This window comes from Mastomys coucha, unplaced genomic scaffold, assembly GCF_008632895.1.
Source record: "Mastomys coucha isolate ucsf_1 unplaced genomic scaffold, UCSF_Mcou_1 pScaffold1, whole genome shotgun sequence".
NCBI classification, from domain to species: domain Eukaryota; kingdom Metazoa; phylum Chordata; class Mammalia; order Rodentia; family Muridae; genus Mastomys; species Mastomys coucha.
Window position 1 is genome coordinate 92411079 of NW_022196891.1, and position 20322 is coordinate 92431400.

At 36.4% G+C, this 20322-nt stretch overlaps 1 protein-coding gene across 1 annotated transcript in view; it reads right to left on the reverse strand.

Moving 5' to 3' along the window:
• LOC116097050 (complement receptor type 2) overlaps nt 1-20322 on the reverse strand; it is an 89836-nt gene that overhangs the window by 63925 nt on the left and 5589 nt on the right. Inside the window, exons 2-21 of the mRNA XM_031379535.1 lie at nt 19356-19535; nt 18027-18126; nt 17580-17665; nt 16655-17053; nt 14209-14385; nt 14029-14131; nt 13340-13425; nt 11488-11877; nt 9570-9758; nt 9392-9491; nt 9067-9149; nt 8088-8495; nt 7237-7413; nt 7076-7166; nt 6341-6417; nt 5430-5837; nt 4567-4648; nt 4158-4240; nt 3397-3789; nt 2404-2589 (exon numbers count right to left, since the gene is read on the reverse strand). Of these exons, the coding sequence (XP_031235395.1) occupies nt 2404-2589; nt 3397-3789; nt 4158-4240; nt 4567-4648; nt 5430-5837; nt 6341-6417; nt 7076-7166; nt 7237-7413; nt 8088-8495; nt 9067-9149; nt 9392-9491; nt 9570-9758; nt 11488-11877; nt 13340-13425; nt 14029-14131; nt 14209-14385; nt 16655-17053; nt 17580-17665; nt 18027-18126; nt 19356-19535 (3798 nt within the window). The remainder of the gene's footprint in view (nt 1-2403; nt 2590-3396; nt 3790-4157; nt 4241-4566; nt 4649-5429; nt 5838-6340; nt 6418-7075; nt 7167-7236; nt 7414-8087; nt 8496-9066; nt 9150-9391; nt 9492-9569; nt 9759-11487; nt 11878-13339; nt 13426-14028; nt 14132-14208; nt 14386-16654; nt 17054-17579; nt 17666-18026; nt 18127-19355; nt 19536-20322) is intronic.

A 20322-nucleotide genomic window follows, 5' to 3' on the forward strand; every position in this document is an offset into this window, starting at 1 on the left:
CTCTCTCTCTCTCTCTCTCTCTCTCTCTCTCTCCCTCCCTCTCCCTCTGTGAATGTGTGTATGATTGTGTGATTATATGTACAATAACAGCATATGTATGCTGGTATCCTCAAAGGCCAGAAAGTCCTCTTTTTCTGCATTGGATGTTCCATATCTAGAGTTATAGGTGGCTGTGATTTACCCTATGTGGGTGACAGGAATTGAACTTGGGTCCTATGGAAAACCAGCTTGTACTCTTAACCACTGGGACATCTTTTGCCCCAATAGCACGGTCTTTGAACATGAATTTTATGTATGATAACATTGTTTCACAATATGAAAATTAGAAACATGCCTGGTAAGAGGTTGGACTTGAATATTCACTGCTAGTTGTGTGACTTTGGATAAGTCACAAATCTTTCTGAGATATTGGAACCTTATCTAAATGGCAGAATAATAATAGCACCACTCTCCTTTGGTTCTCATAAACATTACATGAGATCATAATTGGAGCGTCTGACATAAAGTAGAATCCTCAGCAATATTCTATACTGACTCATTACACTTATTTTATATACATTGTTGATAATTACTTTATAGAATTTGAAAATATTGCCCATAATCTCAATACCAATAGAATCAAATCAACATTATAATTTTCATTCACAGTACTGAAGACAAGACAGTAGATAGGTTTGTTCTTCAGCATGTATTCAGAATCACAAGTATAATCACACAACAGAAACCTTTCTATGATGGATGAGAGCTATGTCTTCAAGGTTTCAAATTGGCACCATCTGTTGTATTTTTGCAGTTCTTGAGTAGAATGCTTGTCATTGGTGGTTATGTGTGATGTTTGTTCTCCAGGCCACTACCCTCTTAGGCCTCTCTATACTTGGCATATATATAGAAATATGGTCCTCTGACTCTGGGATAACTTGTGACCCTTGCTATAAGCCATGGAAGCAAATCCACCCATTGCCTTCAGGACAGAGTCTTGGACATAAGGTGAAGGTTCTTTTGGTTCCTGAGTCATCTTTTTTTTTTTTTTTTTTTTTTTTGTTATAGGAATCTAATCAAATTCACAATCTTGTAAAAGTCTTCCCAGTTATAGCATTTTAAGCATGTGCCATTACACCAACTTTTCCTTCTGAAGGGATCATCTTAGAAAACTTTATGGAATGTTTTAATATACCATCAGATGAAAGCTTTGGTAACTTTCCTTTAAAAAACCACTTTTAAACCTCTAGAAAATCCCAGAAACCTGGGATGTGCAATGTGCCCAGGACTCCATGTGGGTGACCTTAGCTGAAATGCCCAACAGTGAGGAGATGGAACCTGAAGATCCCACCCAGTAGTTAGACAGGGCCCCTAGTGAAGCGATGGGGACACCAACCCACCTTTAAATTTTTAACCCAGAATTGTTCCTGTATAAAAGAAATGCAGGGACAAAAATTAAGCAGAGACTGAAGGAATGGCTGACCAATGACCAGCCCAAATTGAGATCCATCCCATGGGAAGGCACCAAACCCTGACACTATTCCCAATGCTATGTTGTGCCTGCAGACAGGAGTCTAGCATGGCTGTCCTCTGAGAGGCTCTACCAGGAGCTGACTGAGACAGATGCAGACATACAGGCAACCTTTGGACTAAGGTTAGGGACCCCTATGGAAGAGTTAGGGGAAGGACTGAAAAAGCTGAAGGGGATGGCAACCCGACAAGAAGACCAACATTCTCAACTAACCTGGACCTTGGAGAGCTCCCAGAGACTAAGCCACCAACCAAAGCATACACAGGCTGGTCCAAGACCCCCAGCACATGTAGCAGAGGAGTGCCTTGTCTGGTCCTAGTGGGAGAGGATGTACCTAATCCTGTAAAGACTTGATGACCCAAAGAAGGGGGATATGGGTGATAGGGGGGTGCACACTCTCAGAGGTGAAGAGGAGAGGGGAGGTGGTGAAGAACTCTGGGAATGGGGGCAGCATTTGTGATGTAAATAATAAAATAATTAATTTAAAAAACATTGTTAAGACAAACAAGGGTTTTTACTTTCATATTTTCTAAATAAATGAAAAACAGTGGATTGTAGTATATTTTCCATAGTGGTGAGTGAGTGGTACAAAAATCCTTCTTTATAATTTACATCCACAGTCATATGACTGAAGGTATAGTGATGTTTGTCAAATGTACCCTTACTATAACTTTAACTTTAATAATGTGACTATAACAATATAATCTTTGCTTAGTTTCTTAAATTGCAAAAAAAAAAACCCTTTAACTTTGTATTAATTAATTAAATAGACTTAATTATCATACAATTAATCTCTAATAATTTTAATTTGAAAATACTTAAAAGAACATATGTATTTAGGACAAATTACTTCGGTAGAAAAATAATAACAACAACAAAGGAGAAAAAAATACCTTTGCAATAAGGGGCAGGTTGGCTCCAGGTACCCTCATGAGTACAGATAAGACGTGCTTCTCCAGCTATAAGGTAGCCTTGGTAACAACTGTACATGACTGACATTCCAGGGGAAAATCGAGCTATATTCCCACCAGTATGATTCCCATTGGGGATTGTGGATGGAGACTGACATCCTAAAGATGCTTGGATATCAACAAGAAAAGACTTTTAATTGGGCACAGAGTAGCACATAGACAACACAATCTCTGGAAAACAGTAACACAGAAAAGCAATGAGAAACAAGCCAATTAGTTCATTCTCAAGTTTGGACAAATGTGTGCTCTTCCTTTTTACACTGTATATAATTAAAAGTCAAAAGTATTATAATTTATCAGCCCATGGTATCCTAGGATCTTCCCTTGGTTTGTCCCAAAGTGTAAGAGTGTTTTTAACTAATTAATCTATTATCTTCCCTCTACATAGAAAATGAGCTATAATCTAAGCATGGCACATACAAATGCCCAGGATCAAGTAAGTGAAACCACTTAAGCTCTGTGGAGCTTAATTTCGTGAAGCTGCACCTCACTAGCAGAACAAGCTGTCAAATAACAGCTAAAATTATGAGACAATTTAGTGGGTTTGAAGGTCAGCTTATTTCTTCATTACATACAACATTCTCCTTCTGGGTGACATAATAGTCTTAACTATCAAAATTTCAAAGAATGTTTTTGTCAAATATTTGCCAAAAAGTATGCCCACTTTCCCAATTCTCAAGTCATAAGAATGAATAAATTAGAGATGAATCTATATGTTAATCATCATTCCAGGTAATCTTGCTCTATAGAAAGGAAAGAGAAAAAAATCAAGTACGAAGACATGAAAAGGCAGATAATCTTATAAAAAACACTAACTGCTTTAGCTTTTAGATGCTTTACTTTTAGGTAGAAGGCAAACTCAAAAGCCTTTTTATTTTGTAAAACTTCTCACTTTTTATCATGAAAATGGCTTACCCTTTCTGATACAAGTTGGTACACCTGGTAACCATGTGTTATTAGTATGACACCTTATCAAGTGACTGCCGTTCATGATGAAGCCTTGATTGCAGACAAAATGTACTATGTCATTATGAGAATATGCAGAAAGAGTTTTATTGAGTTTGTACCCATGTTTGACTTCTGGATCAGGGCAATGCGTTAGAGGAGAAGATTGTAAGCACTGTGGTGGAGGTCCACTCCAAGATCCATGACCTTTAGAATCATTTATGCACTGCAAACTTTTCTCTCCCAAAAGATAGAACCCTTTATCACATTCATAAGAAACTTCATTTCCATACTGGAAGTGCTTTGCCGTCATGCCTGTGTGACTACCATTTGCAACTGTTGGTGGAGGCTGACAGAGAATAACTGCAGAAAAGAGTTAAAATATTTGAGCATTCATCACAGTATAAACAACACTATACAAGTACCTTGTATTTTATATAAATAGAAAATTGTTTAAGGTTTAGAAACTAGAGCATGCTTTTGGTTAAACAACTTTATCAAATGTTATGCTTATATAAGTAGTACATATTCATTCCAAAAAATTCAGAAAATAAAATAAAATATAAAGAAAGAAATACAGTTTTGATCAAAACTAAAAGATTTACCATGTCTTATACATAGCAAGAAGAAGTATAAACTATTAAAGTAGATTTAAACTTGCTCTCCATTAATTGATTTTCCTTTTCTAACTCCCTAATCTATGGTTGGCTTCTACCATGTCCATAATTTACCTGTACAAAATGCAATCTTTTGAAACCAAGTCCCATTCTCAGCATTTTGACACTTCTTATAAGTATATCCAGTCAACTGGTACCTAGAAAAAGATGTTATATTATGTTTCTTCTCAATAGTTTACTTCTTCATCATAAACAGTACAACTATAGAGATATTTCTAAATAAGCTCCTTGGCACAGAGAAACTTAAACTTTCTGTCATCCAAATCAGAGCACTATTTATACATAAGAAGCACTCAGAAAAGCCCTTCCCATGTCAGAAAACCAGGCAGGAGCTGCTAGTTTGACCAAGTGGGTAGGAACATTGAGGAAACCCCCAACGGTTTTTACCAAAACAAGCTGTGGGTAGAATTAATACACAATATAAGGTGGCATTCTTTCTTAGAATGGACAACTTTACACTCACCCATTTTGGCAAGTTCTATTCACTACTTCTATATGTGAATCATCTGGAAGGTCATGAAGTTCTCTCATAGGCTCACATCCTTCTGGAGAGACAAAGTTAAGATTGCTTTTAGATTCCTCATAGCAAAAAGAAAGATGACTCAGGACTTCACATTATGTCCAAGACTCTATACTCTTGAAGGCAATGGATGGATTTGTTTCCATGGCTTATAGCAAGGGTCACAAGTTATCCCAGTGTCAGAGGACCACATTTCTATATATATGCCAAGTATAAAGGGGCCCTGGGTGATGGCCTGGAAAACAAACATCACACATAACCACCAATGACAAGCATTCTACTTGAGAACTGTAGGAATACAACAGATGGTACCAATTTGAAACCTTGAAGGCATAGCTCTCATCCATCATAGAAAGGCTTCTGTTATATGATTATACTTGTGATCCTGGTTACATGCTGAACAACAAACCTATCCACTGTCTGCCTTCAGGACTGTGAGACCCTGACCATAATGCAAATGTTCCTTCAGTTACTGAGCTGTCTTTCTTTTTGGTATGAGACTTTTTTCAAAGGTCTTCTCATTATATATCTTGAATATGTTCCAAATCCAAAGGTACATTTATGCAAAGATCACAGTACAACAGATTTATAGCTTTCTTTTGAATAGATGAAGTATGAAAGTAATCTATGTTTTGTTTTGAATGGAAGATATTAAATAAGACTAAAGCTGGACATGTAGCTCATACTTGACTAGTTTGTGCAAGGCACAAAATTTGATCTCCAGCCCCTCAATTCAATTTAAAAACATAAAAATTACATAAATAAGCAAGTATCTTTTAAATTTTCCATTGGCTTTGCCTTTTTACCTTTTTCACAATGTGGTATTTCAGGATCCCAGGTGTTATTGGCTTTACACCGGATCTGACTGCTTCCACTCAAAATGTATCCATTATGACACTTGAATGTCACACTATCATTGTAGAAATATGGGGCTCCATTGTGTGTGAGCTTGAATCCATTTGCAACATGAACGTCTGCGCACTGGACAGCTGGGAGGGAAAGCTTACAGAGAGGAGCAGGGCTACTCCAGGAGCCTCTTCCTCTGCTATCACTTGTACAGTGGATGGTTTGCTCCCCGATGAGTTTGAATTTTACTCCTTCCTCTGGCCCAGGATAGCACATGTATGTGACCACAGTTCCATATGGGACATCTTCTGAAGAACTCCCTGTGTGTGTCCCATTGTGGATAATAGGAGGTGGTGGGCAGGTGATTTCTAGGGATATGAAAAGATACTGTAGACACCTGACCAAGGGTTGGAAGTGCAGCAGTCTGACCATGTTATTTCTCTGGAGGGTGTGAATGATGCGCTCATGCTGTGTATATAAAATTTGATTTAAACAAATTTCACTGTAAATAAAATTTAAATTAAAATTATATATGTTGCCAAAGGTCATACAAGTATTAGACAGCAGGAACAGAATCTGAGTTCAGATTTGAATCTCCTATCTCTTCACTAAACCTTGATGCAACCCAAAGTAGGAATAGTAGCTCCAATAGAGTGATCTCTTTATGTTCTGAACATTCTACACCACAACATAAACTAGGTAACTAAGTACATGAATGTTGACTGATTAGAGAAAGAGGTGACAAAAGAAAGGTAGAAAAATAGATAGCTGTAAAACTTGACAAAATAATGCAGTAATTCCCATAGTATAGGTCTAATGTAAGAAACTTATCAATCTTTTATCACTTTAAATCCTAAATTTTGTTACTCACCTTTACAAAGACGGATCTCTATAAACCAAGGAATTGTACCTTGACACAGTTGATATGCACTCTCACTTAACTGGAACCTGGAGACAAAGAGTCATATCATTTGACCACATGTTTACAATAAACTAAGCAAGTATTATGGGCTCTAGAGGTAGATTGACAAATTTTAGGACAAAACACAACAGGAGTAAAATATAGCCAACCTCAGCACCATTCATCAACTGCACAGTACTCATGCATAGAAAAATAGTGTAAGAATATGTGAGCATATGACATGGGGAAGACCTTTGAAATGAACTCTTTTTTTATTAGATATTTTCTTTATTTACATGTCAAATAATATCTCCTCTCCCAGTTTTCCCTCTGAAAAAAAAAAAATAAAGGAAAGAAAAAAAAAAACAAAACCCTGTTCCCTCCCCCTTCCGTCTGCTCACTAACCCATCCGCTCCCACTTCTTGGCCCTGGCATTCCCCTACACTGGGTCATAGAACCTTCACAGGACCAAGGGCTTCTCCTCCCTCTGATGACTGATTAGGCCATCCTATGCTACACACATGCTGCTGGAGCCATTAGTCCCACCATGTGCACTCTTTGGTTGGTGGTTTAGTCCCTGGGAGCTCTGAGGGTACTAGTTAGTTCATATAGGATGAACAACAATATGAAATGAACTCTTATACACAGTTTGCAGTGCGTACTGATGAGACAGACATCATTCAGAATGAGAAATGTTTCACTCACCCTTCATCACAAGAAGAATTAACAGCTGTCCTAATAAACTGATTCTGAGGCCTCTTAAAGAGATGTGGTCCTACTGGCTTACACTCTGCAACTAAGAAAAAAGAGAGAATGAGTAACACCAGACAAACTTAAGCAAAATATCTGTAATTGTGTCATAGTACCTTTGCACTGGGGGGGGATGGGTGTCCACTTCCCTTCAGGTGTGCAATGTATAGTGTCTTCTCCCACCAGTAAATAGCCAGGATCACAGCTATATCTTATGGATGTACCAGGGTCAAAGTTGAGCAAGTATCTATCTTCTCTTTGCCCATTGATGATTTTAGGAGGAGCCTGACATCCTAAATGAAAAACAAATACAGTGAAACATTTTTAGCATAAAAAAAACAGAAACTGAACCAAAGAAGTCAAAATTAATAGGATAATACCATTTTTATGTCAGTTGTCTGGAATGGAGGGTATTTTGTAGTTCTTAGGTAATTTCTCTATCATCTTTTCTTTTCTGTATTCAGGTTGCCTTGTTCCTGCTTGCCGTAACTCACCTCCTATTTCCCCAACACTTTCTTTTTCTTTCTTTTATTTTTTGTAAAGATAGGATTTTACTACATACCCCAAGCTGATCTCAAATTCACAATCTTCTTGTATCAGTCTTCCAAATTATAGCATTTTTGGCATGTGCCATTACACCAGATTTTCTCCTCTGAAGGAACTATCTTAGAAGACTTTATGGAATATTTTAATATATTCCCCAGGTGAAAACTTGTTGGCTGTCCTTTTAAAAGTGATTGTTAGGACAAACAAGGGATTTTGCTCTCATATTTCCTAAAGAAATGGATAACTTAGTAAATTCTGGTGACTTTTCCATAGAGGTGAGAGGGTGCTAAAGAAATCTTCTTTATAAGTTGTATCCACAATCATAATTAAAAGTATAGGTACTGAAAAGGCCCTGTGTAAAGCCCATAGACCCTTATTCTTACTTTTTGAAATGATTCAACTTTGCATATTAGGCATCTACCTTTTTCACACACTGGTACTGGTGGCTCCCATGTGCCATGGGCACTGCATCGAATTCTCCTGCTGCCCTTCAAGGTGAAGCCAGGTTCACAAGAAAATACCACAGTGTCATTATATGAATAACTCTCTTTCAAAATAGGTAGCATTTGCCCTCTTTTGATCTTGGGTTGTAGACACTGAACTGCAGAAGTTGAAAGTTCACAATGTGGAGGAGGGCCACTCCAGATCCCAGTCTTCTGACTATTGATAGTACAATTGATAGTCTTCTCTCCAATAAGAATGAAGTTCACTCCTTTCTCTGGGCTTGGGTCACAGGTGTAGGTAACTGTGCTTCCATATGGTACATTTTCTGAAAAGCTGCCTGTATGTCTTCCATTAAGAACAGGTGGAGGTGGTGGGCAGAGAATTTCTAGAGATGGTAAAGGGCAGTGAAACTGCTGAGTCATTCAGTAAGCTAAATGCAATATAACTACAAATATGGTTTTAACATAAATACACCTCCTTTGCTAATTTCTTAGTTTTAATTACCAAATACACAATCTTTTTTATCTATATGGTTGAAGTTCCCTTAGTAAGATCTTGTATCCCTGGGAGAAAGAAAAGCCACTAACTTTACTTTAGTTAAGCAAACAGAGCAAAAAGGTAACTGAAGGGTGTTGCAGTGCACATCAGACCCTTAAACCCTTAAGATTTCTAGGTTATTGGGTTTTTATTTTTGTTACTTTGCTGTTAATCTATTTCTATCTATCTATCTCCTCTCTCTCTCCCTCTCTCCTTCTCTCCTTCTTTCTCTCTCTCTCTCTCTCTCTCTCTCTCTCTCTCTCTCTCTCTCTCTCTCTCTCTCTCTCTCTCTCTCTCAGTCTTGCTCTCTCTCTCTCTCTCCATGCTTATAGAAAAAAAGTTCATGCTTATAGGAAAGTCAAGAACACAGTATGTGTGGACCTGTGTGTTTTCTTATAAACCACCATTGCCTTACCTACCTTTACATACTGGCTTCTTGGTCCAGATGGCTTTCTGTTCAACAATTACACACTGACTAGAGGGTTGTCCTTGTAGTAGGTACCTGAAGACAGGGGTTAGAATTTGGTACTATTAGCAGTTTGTGCTATAAAACTGTCAGGCTTGTCTCCAAATCTGTCAAGAGTCCACTTAATCTGTACAGTTACTCTTTTATCAGTATTCTTTTTCACCTCTTTATTCCAGATTATTCCAGGCTCATCCATGTTCTTTCTGTAGGCATCATGGTTCATAGCAAGCACGTATAATCCAAGAACATTAAATTTTACAGAACCTCCTGATACTCACCCTTCATTACAGGAGAAGTACACAGTTGTGCCAACCTGAAGACTCAAAGGCTCTTTTACATGCCCATTGGGAAACTTTCCTGGATGTTCACACTTGGCCTCTAAGGAAAAAAATGGCAAGAATAATAAACCATGACCTCTATCAGGTCAGCCTCAAATAGATAGTAAATTTAAGATACCTTTGCATGTCGGGATGACACCATCCCAGTCTCCTGAAGATAAGCACTTAATTGTCTTTTTTCCAATAAGCAAATAGCCAGGTTCACAACTGTATGTCACAGACAACCCCGCAACAAACTGGTCAACATGCTGTCCTGTGTGGTGTCCATTATGAATCGTTGGAAGTGATGGGCACTCCAGAGGGAAATCTTTACACACACACATAGGGAGAAAGCCATCAATCAGATGATACATGCTTCTAAATCTAGCTAAGTAAATAGTATGCATTCTGTGGTAACGAGTCATCATTAACTTTCAATTTATTCTCAAGCAGATGTGGCTTATTTCCATTTATGAAAAAACAATTACAATTTGGGAGGATAGATATGGGCTCACTATTTAGCCCTGCTTGGCGTGTAACTATCTTTTAACTCACAAAGATCCACCTGCTTTCTGCCTTCCAAGTGTGGAGATTAAAGGTGTAGACCATTATACACAGCTTTATTGTGTCATTTTCATCTTTAATTATATTAGATGGATTACTTTTGCCTTGAGAAAGATTTCAGTTTCTAGAAAGGTTCAACTTAAAGCCTATCATTCAGAGGATTATCCTGACAGATATTACTAATATAGATTTTTTGGTATCTTATTTATAACATATGTATAAATATGTATACTATGTTTAACATAATGTACATATAATTCTAACTCCATTTTATTCCATAGCACAATGTATCTTTGATGTTTTTCCATTTTCATATATATTTATATACATATATTGTATATATGGTCACATTCATCTTTAACATTTGTTTTCCATAGATAATCCATTTTGAGACTACCTTAAAGAACACTTTCCTCTAAGACTGCCCATTTGTCTACTGGTTAGTTAATCTACTGATATATAAGTGAAATAAATATAATTTGTGGCACTTGGTATTGAACTAGGCAAGCATTCTATCATTGATTTATATCCACAATCCCTTTTGTTACTTTTTATTTTGCTACAAAGTCTGGCTAAATTGCCCAGGCAGCTTTAAAATTACAGTGTACCTAGGGAGGCCTTGAACTAATAATCCTCTTACTTCAGCCCACTGAGAAGTTGAGATTGCATCTCTGTGCTACCAGGCCAGAGAGAATCATAGTTATAAACAATATTGTATTCCTAACTTTTCTGATCTATTTAGAATTTATCAATATTTTCTCTATTAAAATTCTATAGTATAATTTTATCAAATACTGACAATTTCTATATTTCCAAACGTAAACTTTGGATTTAGATTCATTAGCAATATAAATCAGATGAAATGAGAATAAACATTCACGGTAGTCCCTATTTTTAAAGTTAGTTGATATGAAATGCTACCACCTAAGAGATGGTTTGAATAAAGAGTAGATCACTTGTAAACATGTTTGCAAAACAGGCCATTGCTTCAGACTATAATGAACAGATATTAACAGATGAATCTTAAATCCACTGGGCATATTTTTGCTCCCAGACTCCAAATTTCCCATAGCACCTGATTCCCAGAGTTCCTAGCTCCTAGTCCTTGGAAGATTTCCCCAAGGATGTTATATTCAGTTAAAATTCCCTTAATTTTTTAAACTCTTTTACTCGATTGATTTGTCTCAAATGACTAGTTATAATCCCTACAACTAAGAAAAAGCAGAAAGCTGTCATTTTCCTCTTTCACTTGCTATTTCCACCCCAGCTCATATCTCTGTAACTCATAGACCCATACAATTCTTCCTTCGGGAGCATGCAACAAGTGGTTTGCCCATAAATGGAAGACCATAGTCCTTAGTAAGGCTTTACTTCCTCTCAACACTCTCTCTGGTTGGCAGGCCCCAGCCCTTGATGTAGTTTTGCTTCCACACTCAATGGTGTCACAAGCTGGCAGACCCCAGGAACAGGACTAGTTTTTATTTCTTACTTACCACTCTCACAGACTGGCAGTGCTGTTGGTCCCCACATTTTATTTGTCTGGCACCAGACAGTTTTGCTCCCTTTCATGGTGAAGTTGGCTTTACAGGTAAATGTCACAGAATCACCATGTCTGAATGGTGGTCTAGATCCTTTATCCCTGAGTCCCCCTGGTACTATGGGCTCTGAGCAAACAACTTTTTTATTCACAGATTCACATCTAGGAGCAGCTTTATCCCAGGTGGCATTCACTTGATCTTTACTTGTACAAATGATAGTCTTTTCTCCAATGAGGCGGTAGCCAAGTAAACAAGTATACCTCAGCACAGTTCCAAGAGGTATGGGAAGAGAATAATAGAGTTTCCGAGCATTTTTGACTTCAGGAGGATGGTCACAAGAAATCTCTGAAAAGTAGAAAAGAAACCATGTAAGCATACTGATCATTTAAAAATAAATAAATAAAATTTTCAAGTATAGCTCAAATCACTTTTCCAGAAATGTATTTAGAAATCAAATGCTTTGCTATAGTTTTACTTTTAGTTTATTTATTTCCAAATGCCTAAATACTTACCTCTCTTGATCCTTAGCAAAGAAATGAATATAAATCACCTTAATCAGACAACAAGGAAATAGAATTGATCTCAAATCTATCTAACCTAGTTTCAGGGATTATTTTCACAGTTTTTTACTCCAAACAATTTTAATAAATGAAAGGCAAACTTAAAATATGTTAATGACATGCTAATTGCATGTAGAAAGTCAGCATGAACTGTTGACATTTGGGCTCAATAGTCATGGTTTTAAATCCTTGCTGTCATTCAATAGCTGTATGACCTTAGGCAAGTCATATCCTCCTTCAGTCTCAGAGTCTCAATCTATACTGTAGTTCAGGTTCCATAAGGTATGATAAGAATACAGTGAGACAAAAGCATGTGAATGAGCAGGCATAATACCAGAAACATGCTAGTTACTCAGTGCCATTTTGAAACACACAGCCAGCTTACAGATAGCATAGTCACATCAGATACTGTCACCAAAGACGCTGCAGCCTCATTACAAGCCATGTGATTCCTTAAGGACAGATTCCTTTGAGAAAACCATAGAAATGATGTTTTGAGTAATGATCATATTCTTTATGTATCCTAGTAGCATGAAAGAAATTAATTGTTAGCAGCTAATGTAACACATACTCATCTTTTCTGGGAAATAAAAGTTGTCCTGGAGTGGGGACTATCCCAAAAACTGTTGCCTGTATGTGGGATATGTTCTAGCTGGGCTGCTTTATCTGGCTTCTGTGGGAGAGGTTGCGCCTAGCCCCACAGAGACTTGATGTGCCAGGGTGGGGAGATACCCAGGGGGACTTCCACCCACTCAAAAAAGAAGGGAAGGGAGGAAGGATTGTGGGAGAGGGTGACCAGGAGGGAGGAAGTAAGCAGGATATAAAGTGAATAAGTGAAAACTAAATAAACAAATAATTAAAAATAAATGAATTTAAAAGAAAAGAAAGTTGTCAATGTCTGCATTTCATTAATGTCCACTTGGTAGTAGGTAGAGCTCTTCAGTACAAGAGATGACATATGAAGGCATAACCAGTGTTTTATTATACTAGAGTTATGCTTGGTTTTGATACAGGTAGCTTTCCAGAGCCTTTATTATGTTATTTATAGAATCATAACATAGTATATTAACAAGTGAACAAATGTAATGCTTTTCTGCATTTTAAATAGAAGACAGTGGCAATTATTTGTTTAGAGTACATAATTGGGTTAGGGTAACCTTAACCCTGAGTTATGATATTAAATAACTGTATGGAAATACAGAGCAAGACACAAGATCCATATTTGATTATGTTCATTTTCTACTCACGTTCACAGACAGGAAACTTATTATTCCAGATTACTGTCTCTCCTTCTGGAACACACTGACTAGAAGATTTGCCTTTTAAATGGAACCTTAAACAATAAGGAGCAGCAAATCATCACTAGAACCAACCACTTTTCAATTATACAGAGCGAGTCACTTCCCTCATGTATTCGTAGGATGGAATACATTTTAAAGTATTACTGGCTTAAGAAAAAGCTCACAGTTACTTTTGATTATGATTCACTAAACAGGGAATCAATAATGGATAAACCCTTACTAAAACCACATCTTTCCTTTCTAATTCTCCCTCTCCTTTTTGGCACTCAAATGTCAAGATTATCTTGATCATCTTCAGGAAAATGCTCTCAATTCGTATAGAGAAAATAATGAAGACCTTGTTTCCCGACTTTACTCCAACAAGTCTCACTAAATCCAAATTTTATGTTCATTTTCCATAACAGGAGCCTTTATTTGTGAACCAAAACTTTCAATTTCCAGATGATGAAATGATAATTCCTACTTTTGCTGGTCAAGCACAAAACATATGCATGTTGGTTGATGGCAGAGTTCTTAGTCAGAAAAGGTCAAGAAAAGTTAAGAAAATAATAAGACAATAAAAATTTATCTTCAGAACTCATACTTTGCAAGCATTATGGGAAACAACCAGTAAAGACCTATCACTTCACACTCACCCTATGTCACAAACAAAGGAAACCTCTGCCCCAAGCTGGAGATTAGGGGGAAGAAACACATGGCCATTGAGAAGTTGGTTTGGAATGGCATCACATGATTGTACTAGGAAAGAAAAGAGATGGCTTGCATATGAAGAGTCAGGAAACCGTTGAGTTTAACAGAGCTAAAGCTCTAGGCACCTTCACATGTCGGGACTGTATGGCTCCAGGTTCCCAAGGATGTACACTCCACAAGATTAGTTCCAGTGAGAGTATAGCCAGGTTTACAGCTATATGACACTTTCTGGCCAACAGAAAAGAATTCCTTATCCTTTTTGTTATAATCACCATGAAGGATATTTTGAGGTGGTAGACATCCTAAGGAAAGAACAGGACCAAAAAGTCCTTTTATTTCTTCTATAAGAACTGTATTCTTTACAACTTATCTACTCTCCCACACTAAGGCAGAGAGGGAGACTATAGTGTGGATTAGTGTATCCTTCTCTAATGCGTCACACTTGGAAAGCCATGTATCTGTCTGCTTCCTCTGTTTTGATCCATTCCAGGAAACACTACTCTTAACTTATTTTTCACTTTATTCAACTAAAAACTCTGAGAGATCCTTCTACCAATAGGGTAGATAAGGAATCAAACACATGCTTTACACACCCAAATCTGCCATATCTTTTGCTCCAAAAAAGCAAGGTTAATGAAGCTTTGTTGCTTTTAGAAAGACAGATAATTCACATTAAGAATAGAAGGAGAGAATGGGAGTTGCAGGCTCAAAATAACTTAACTATCAACTTTCTTCCACAAAATTACATTTCCAGTATCAACATGATGTCTATGAAATTTTGATTCAATTTTTGTTTGTTTGTTTGCTTGTTTTTGTTTTTTGAGACAGGGTTTCTCTGTATAGTCCTGGCTGTCCTGGAACTCACTCTATAGACCAGGCTGGCCTCAAACTCAGAAATCTGCCTGCCTCTGCCTTCCAAGTGCTGGGATTAAAGGCATGTGCCACCACTGCCTGGCTGATTCAAATTTTTATCTTAGCTAATTCCCTCTATTAATATGGTTAATACAATGGATAATTAGTTTACACTCATTTAAATATAATGAAATTATTAAAAACTCTAATTATCAACTTTTGTACAATGTTTTAAAATTACTTTTATTCTTTAAAGAATGTGATCATACATATTTATGAGATAGCATGTGATATCGTGTAATATAAAAATAAGGGTAAACATAACTGTCTTCTAAGACTTATTATTCCTTTGCAAACTTCCCAACTCCTTTATTCTAGATTTAAAATATACAAACTGTCATAATATATAGCAGTAATTATACTGTTTGTAGGGACATCAGAACTTATTTCTTCTATCTAATTTGACTTTTATCTGCATTCTTAACAGCATTTGACATATTGTGTAATGGAGGGGTCTTTATATGTGTAGAAGTGGGCCAGGTCCTCATGCTCACATGTGTGTTTATGTGGGGGTGAACATCAATACATATGCAAATAGAGGAGATTATCTTGTTTTATGAGACAAAGGTTCTTAGTGGGAACTGTGGCTCACCAACTGAGCTAGACTGGCTGGTCAACAAGCCTTAGGAACTTGTCTGTCTCTGCCCCCCTAACTCTAAGATTAGAAACACTTGCCACCACACTTGGCTTTTTACATAGGTTACATGATTAAATTCAAGTCTTCATGCTTATACAAGCACTTCATGCACTGAATTATCTCTCTAGTTCTATTTTTTTTTTTTGAGTCATTTTAACTGAAGAAAAGTCATACATCATTGTGGTTTGATTTGCATTTTCTGATGATTAGTAATCTTTTGTTTTGTTTTGTTTTTGTTTTTGTTTTGTTTTGTTTTGTTTTTGAGACAGGGTTTCTCTGTATAGCCCTGGCTGTCCTGAAACTCACCCTGTAGACCAGGCTGGCCTTGAACTCTGAGATCTGCCTGCCTCTGCCTCCCAAGTGCTGGGATTAAAGGCGTGTGCCACCACCTTCTGGCTGATGATTAGTAATCTTAAACATTTTGTCATATATTTGTTGTCCATCTTATTTTTGAGAAATTATTAATGTCCACTTTGATGTTAGATTTCTTTTGTGATATTAAGTTCTTTCAGTCCCTTATAAGTGCTGAATACTAATTCCTTGTCAGATGAATGATTTGGAAATATTTTCTCTCACTCTGTATTATTCTTTTTATTCCAATGTTTCATTTGTTGTAGAGAAACTTTTTGCTATATAATACCGTTAGTCTATTTTTGTCATTGTTTTCTATACTTTTATGGTCTTATCCAAAGCATGTTAACTATTTTCTTCAAAGAGTTTTGTGTCTCATAATTTTACCTTAAAACATTTCAATGCTTTTTTAAAAGTGTGTTATACTTTTTTTATGCAATCATAGTACTGTTCCGGAATGAAATAAAATCCCCATTGCTTTAACAGTTAGAGATCTCCCATGATCATGGATTGGTAAAACTAATAGATATTATTTCTAAAGTGTACTTTCAAATTTTCAATCCTAGAAATCCAGTCACATATTCCTTCTATTCTTTCTTTAGGTACCATGTATCTATTCTGCAGAACCTATATTTTTATTTATAGATACCCAAAGTTTCAGCCCAACTTACCCCTGAAGCATGTTGGCAGTGGAGGGCTCCATTTGCTGTTTGGCTGGCACCATACTATTCTGCTGCCTTTCATGGTAAAGCCAGACTTGCACTTAAATATTACTGTATCATTTAAGAAGTAGGAGTGTTTAAATCCAGACTCCACATCTCCATTTTTAATTTCTGGCACTGGACACTTGACCATAGCAATACACTGAGGAGGTGGACTGTTCCAGATGCCAACTTGATTGTCTTTGCTGGTACAATATATTGACTTCTCACCCACCAGATCAAACAGTTTTTCCCTATTCTTTCCAGTATGGCAATAATAAGTTACTACCATCCCATAGAAAAAGCTGTCTCTGCTGCTGCTGTAGAAGTCTCCATTGGAGATGGCTGGAGGTGACTCACAAGGAATAGCTTTTGGAGGGAAGTAGTTAAGAAAAGAGAGAAGGCATTGGAATGTTACATTTTTTGAAAATGTAGTCTTCATTCCTAGAAACAGAGATTAATCTTTACCTACAAGTTATATATAATATTGAAATTCTGTATTCTAATCTAAGTAACAAATAAGCCAGAAAGGAAATAAATGGAGCCAGCTGACTAAAAAGTCAAAAAGCTATAAGCTCAAAATAGAGAGACTCTGGCACTATAGGCAGCTTGAGGTGAACTACTTTTGAATGGTTATTTTTGTCAGTATATAATCTAATGAATATTTTAAACATAAGAATCTACTCACTATTAAATAACATCATAAAATAATATTAATTGAAAATTGTGATAGAATTAGAAGTCAAGGAAGAAGATCAGTCAGAGCTCGGTCCACAACAATCCAAACCTAGTAAAACTTCCCAAGCACTCATTTTTATGGGCAGATGCTCAGTTTCCCTTTAGAAGGGGATAAGAGAAATTTAGTAGGATGCTATGAAAAGATCATTTTACTCACATTCACAAAAAGGTGCACCATTATCCCACATTACAGTATTGTCTGATATAATACATGTAGCAGATGAGTCACCAATGAGTCGATATCTAGAAGCAAAGAGGTGACTTATATCCCAGTTACATTTTACCTTTCCTCATCCTTTAAGGCTTTTCTAATGTATATGTGCAGCTATTACATAAGATACAGTGAAATAGTGATAGAGAAGGACTTACATAATAAACTCAACAGTATAGCCAGATAAGATCTGACTTACTAGTTAATAGCACTGGAGGCTTAAAATTGAAAAAGGGTAGCTTTATCTTCTTTCTCTCTAAGGATCCTCTCGACCGAAGTGTCATTTCTGAAGCAGGTCAAAGAGACCATGCTTTTGTATTCACTCATTTTTAAAAGGTTTCTGGTTATTATTTCAGTACCCATGAATCCTGCAAAGGCATCCTGCCTACTCACCCTTTATTACAAGAATATGTAATGGTTGACCCAAACGCGATACCCATGTTTATATGCACAGAACCATGGAGAGGTTCTTGAGGATTCATACATGATTTACCTACAAGGGAAACAAAACAGGACATGGGGCTGAGATTAAGAAGACTTTGTTTTTCTATTAAATTCCATAACTAACTAGATTTGCTGATGAAGCTGCATATGATTTTTCTCAAAGCAATTTTTATGAATTATAAAATGTATACTCTCTCAAGAAGCAGTCAATTTTTGAACACTGTTCAAAACCTATTGTTTATATTTCTGTACATGGAGGAAAACTTTACTTGTGGTCAATTCTAACTTAAAAGCCTCCATTTTCTCTTTATTAAATTCTATTAACTAAAGGCATCATTTACTCTCCTGTATTTAAAAATTTATAATCCTCATTTCTTTCCTATAAATCATCCTCTAATTCTTCATTTAATTCAGTTAGCTACAAAATTTTAGTGCTTGAATTCCAGAATTTCTCTCCAAACTCGTTATTTTGGCATTTTTATAGTTTTACTGGATTGTTGAGAGGCAAAATTTACCTTTCTAAAGCTTGTCTGGCTTGGTCTAGTACCTCCTTCATAGCATGGCATGTGATTCCTTTTTATAGCATAAATATGGTCATGTCATACTTCCCACTTACAAACCTATGATGATTTACCATTATTCATGGGAAATAAAGTATACAATCTTAGAGTTATATTTGCTCAAACCATATTGACATTTTCCATTTTTCCAAAAGTATTTTCTCCATAGTCTTGCCCTCTGCCAAGAAGACCTCAGTTTCCCTAATTCTCTCAAATAGTATTTATTTTTCTGTGGTTGAGTACCAGTTTACTTCTATTACTAAACAATGTCATAAAGTCTAAGACTATATTTCATTGATAGAGTACTTGGCTAACCTGTGCAGTGCCTTGTGTTTTATTCTCAGCTATGCACTATAGATGTGTGATTTTTGTTGTTCCTTACAAGATGCATTTTCTATTGTTTCACACATTCTAGATAATAAAAACTATTCCTTGAATTGAATGTAGTAAGAATGAGATAAAACTAATATTCTTTTGTATACTAACATCTAATCTTACTCTAACACAATATAGAAATCACAGGATGATGTCATAAAGACGATATCTTAAACCATGGTGGTGACTTACAAACTAGTACTCAGAATACTTAGAAGTTAAAGAAAACAGAGAGGTATATATGCTACAACATACTAATTTAATGATCTTTTATCTGGAAAATGACAAACTATCCTACACAGACAAAGTGATAAAGTCAAATATGGCTTGTAGAAGTACTCACGTTTACAGAACTGCTGAGCATCTGACCACATGGAAGTTTCTAAGCAGGTGATAATAAATGACTTCCTAAAATAACCAGGGAGGCATTTGTATTCCCAAGTTGTTCCAACAGCAAACTCAGACTTATTACTCCCAATAGAAGGCTTAGCAAAAGGATACTTGGGCAGCGACTTACACTGACCTAGAAATAAGGACCACAGAAATATCAAAGCTGAGAAAAGCTAAAGCTTCTCTGCTTCTCTCTTGTCACCAATTAATCTAACAAATGTGATCTTTAAAAGTAATGTTGTTTGGGGAAATATTGTCTGAAAAAATCATTCTAGTCTGGATGAACACATGGAGAAATTCAAACAGTTTTAAATACATACTTCAGAGGAAGATCTGGAGAAACATTTTTTTTTTCATAAAATTTCATCCTTTTATAATTCTGTAATTAAAAACTGTGGGTGGGTTGCTTGGTTTTTTTATCCACAGTGTGGTCAGAAAAAAAATAAGAAACACATATAGAACTTTAGGAATAAGTATATAGAGCTTAATATAAGACACAAAACTCTGAAAGTAATAGAGGGAAATGAAGGAAGAACCCTGTGAGACAGCAGCATAGGAAAGCACTTTCTATACAGTTGCTTTCTCCAGGTGCTCAGCAAATGGCACAACAATTGAAGAATGAGACTTCATGAAATTACAGAGCATCTGCACAGCAAAAGAAAGTGAAAGATAGTCTACAGAATGGGAGAAAAATCTTTGCTAACTATACATCTGATTAATATCTAGACTGTATACAGAAATGAACACACAAAATCCTTCATCAATAAACGAGCTAGTGGAATAAACATTCCATCCTCAAATGAAGTACAAATGTTCAATAAAAATTAAAAAAAAAATTCAGCCTCACCTATCATACATGCTCCACCATGTTCATAGCAGCCTTATTTATAATAGCCAGAAACTGGAAACAACCCAGATGT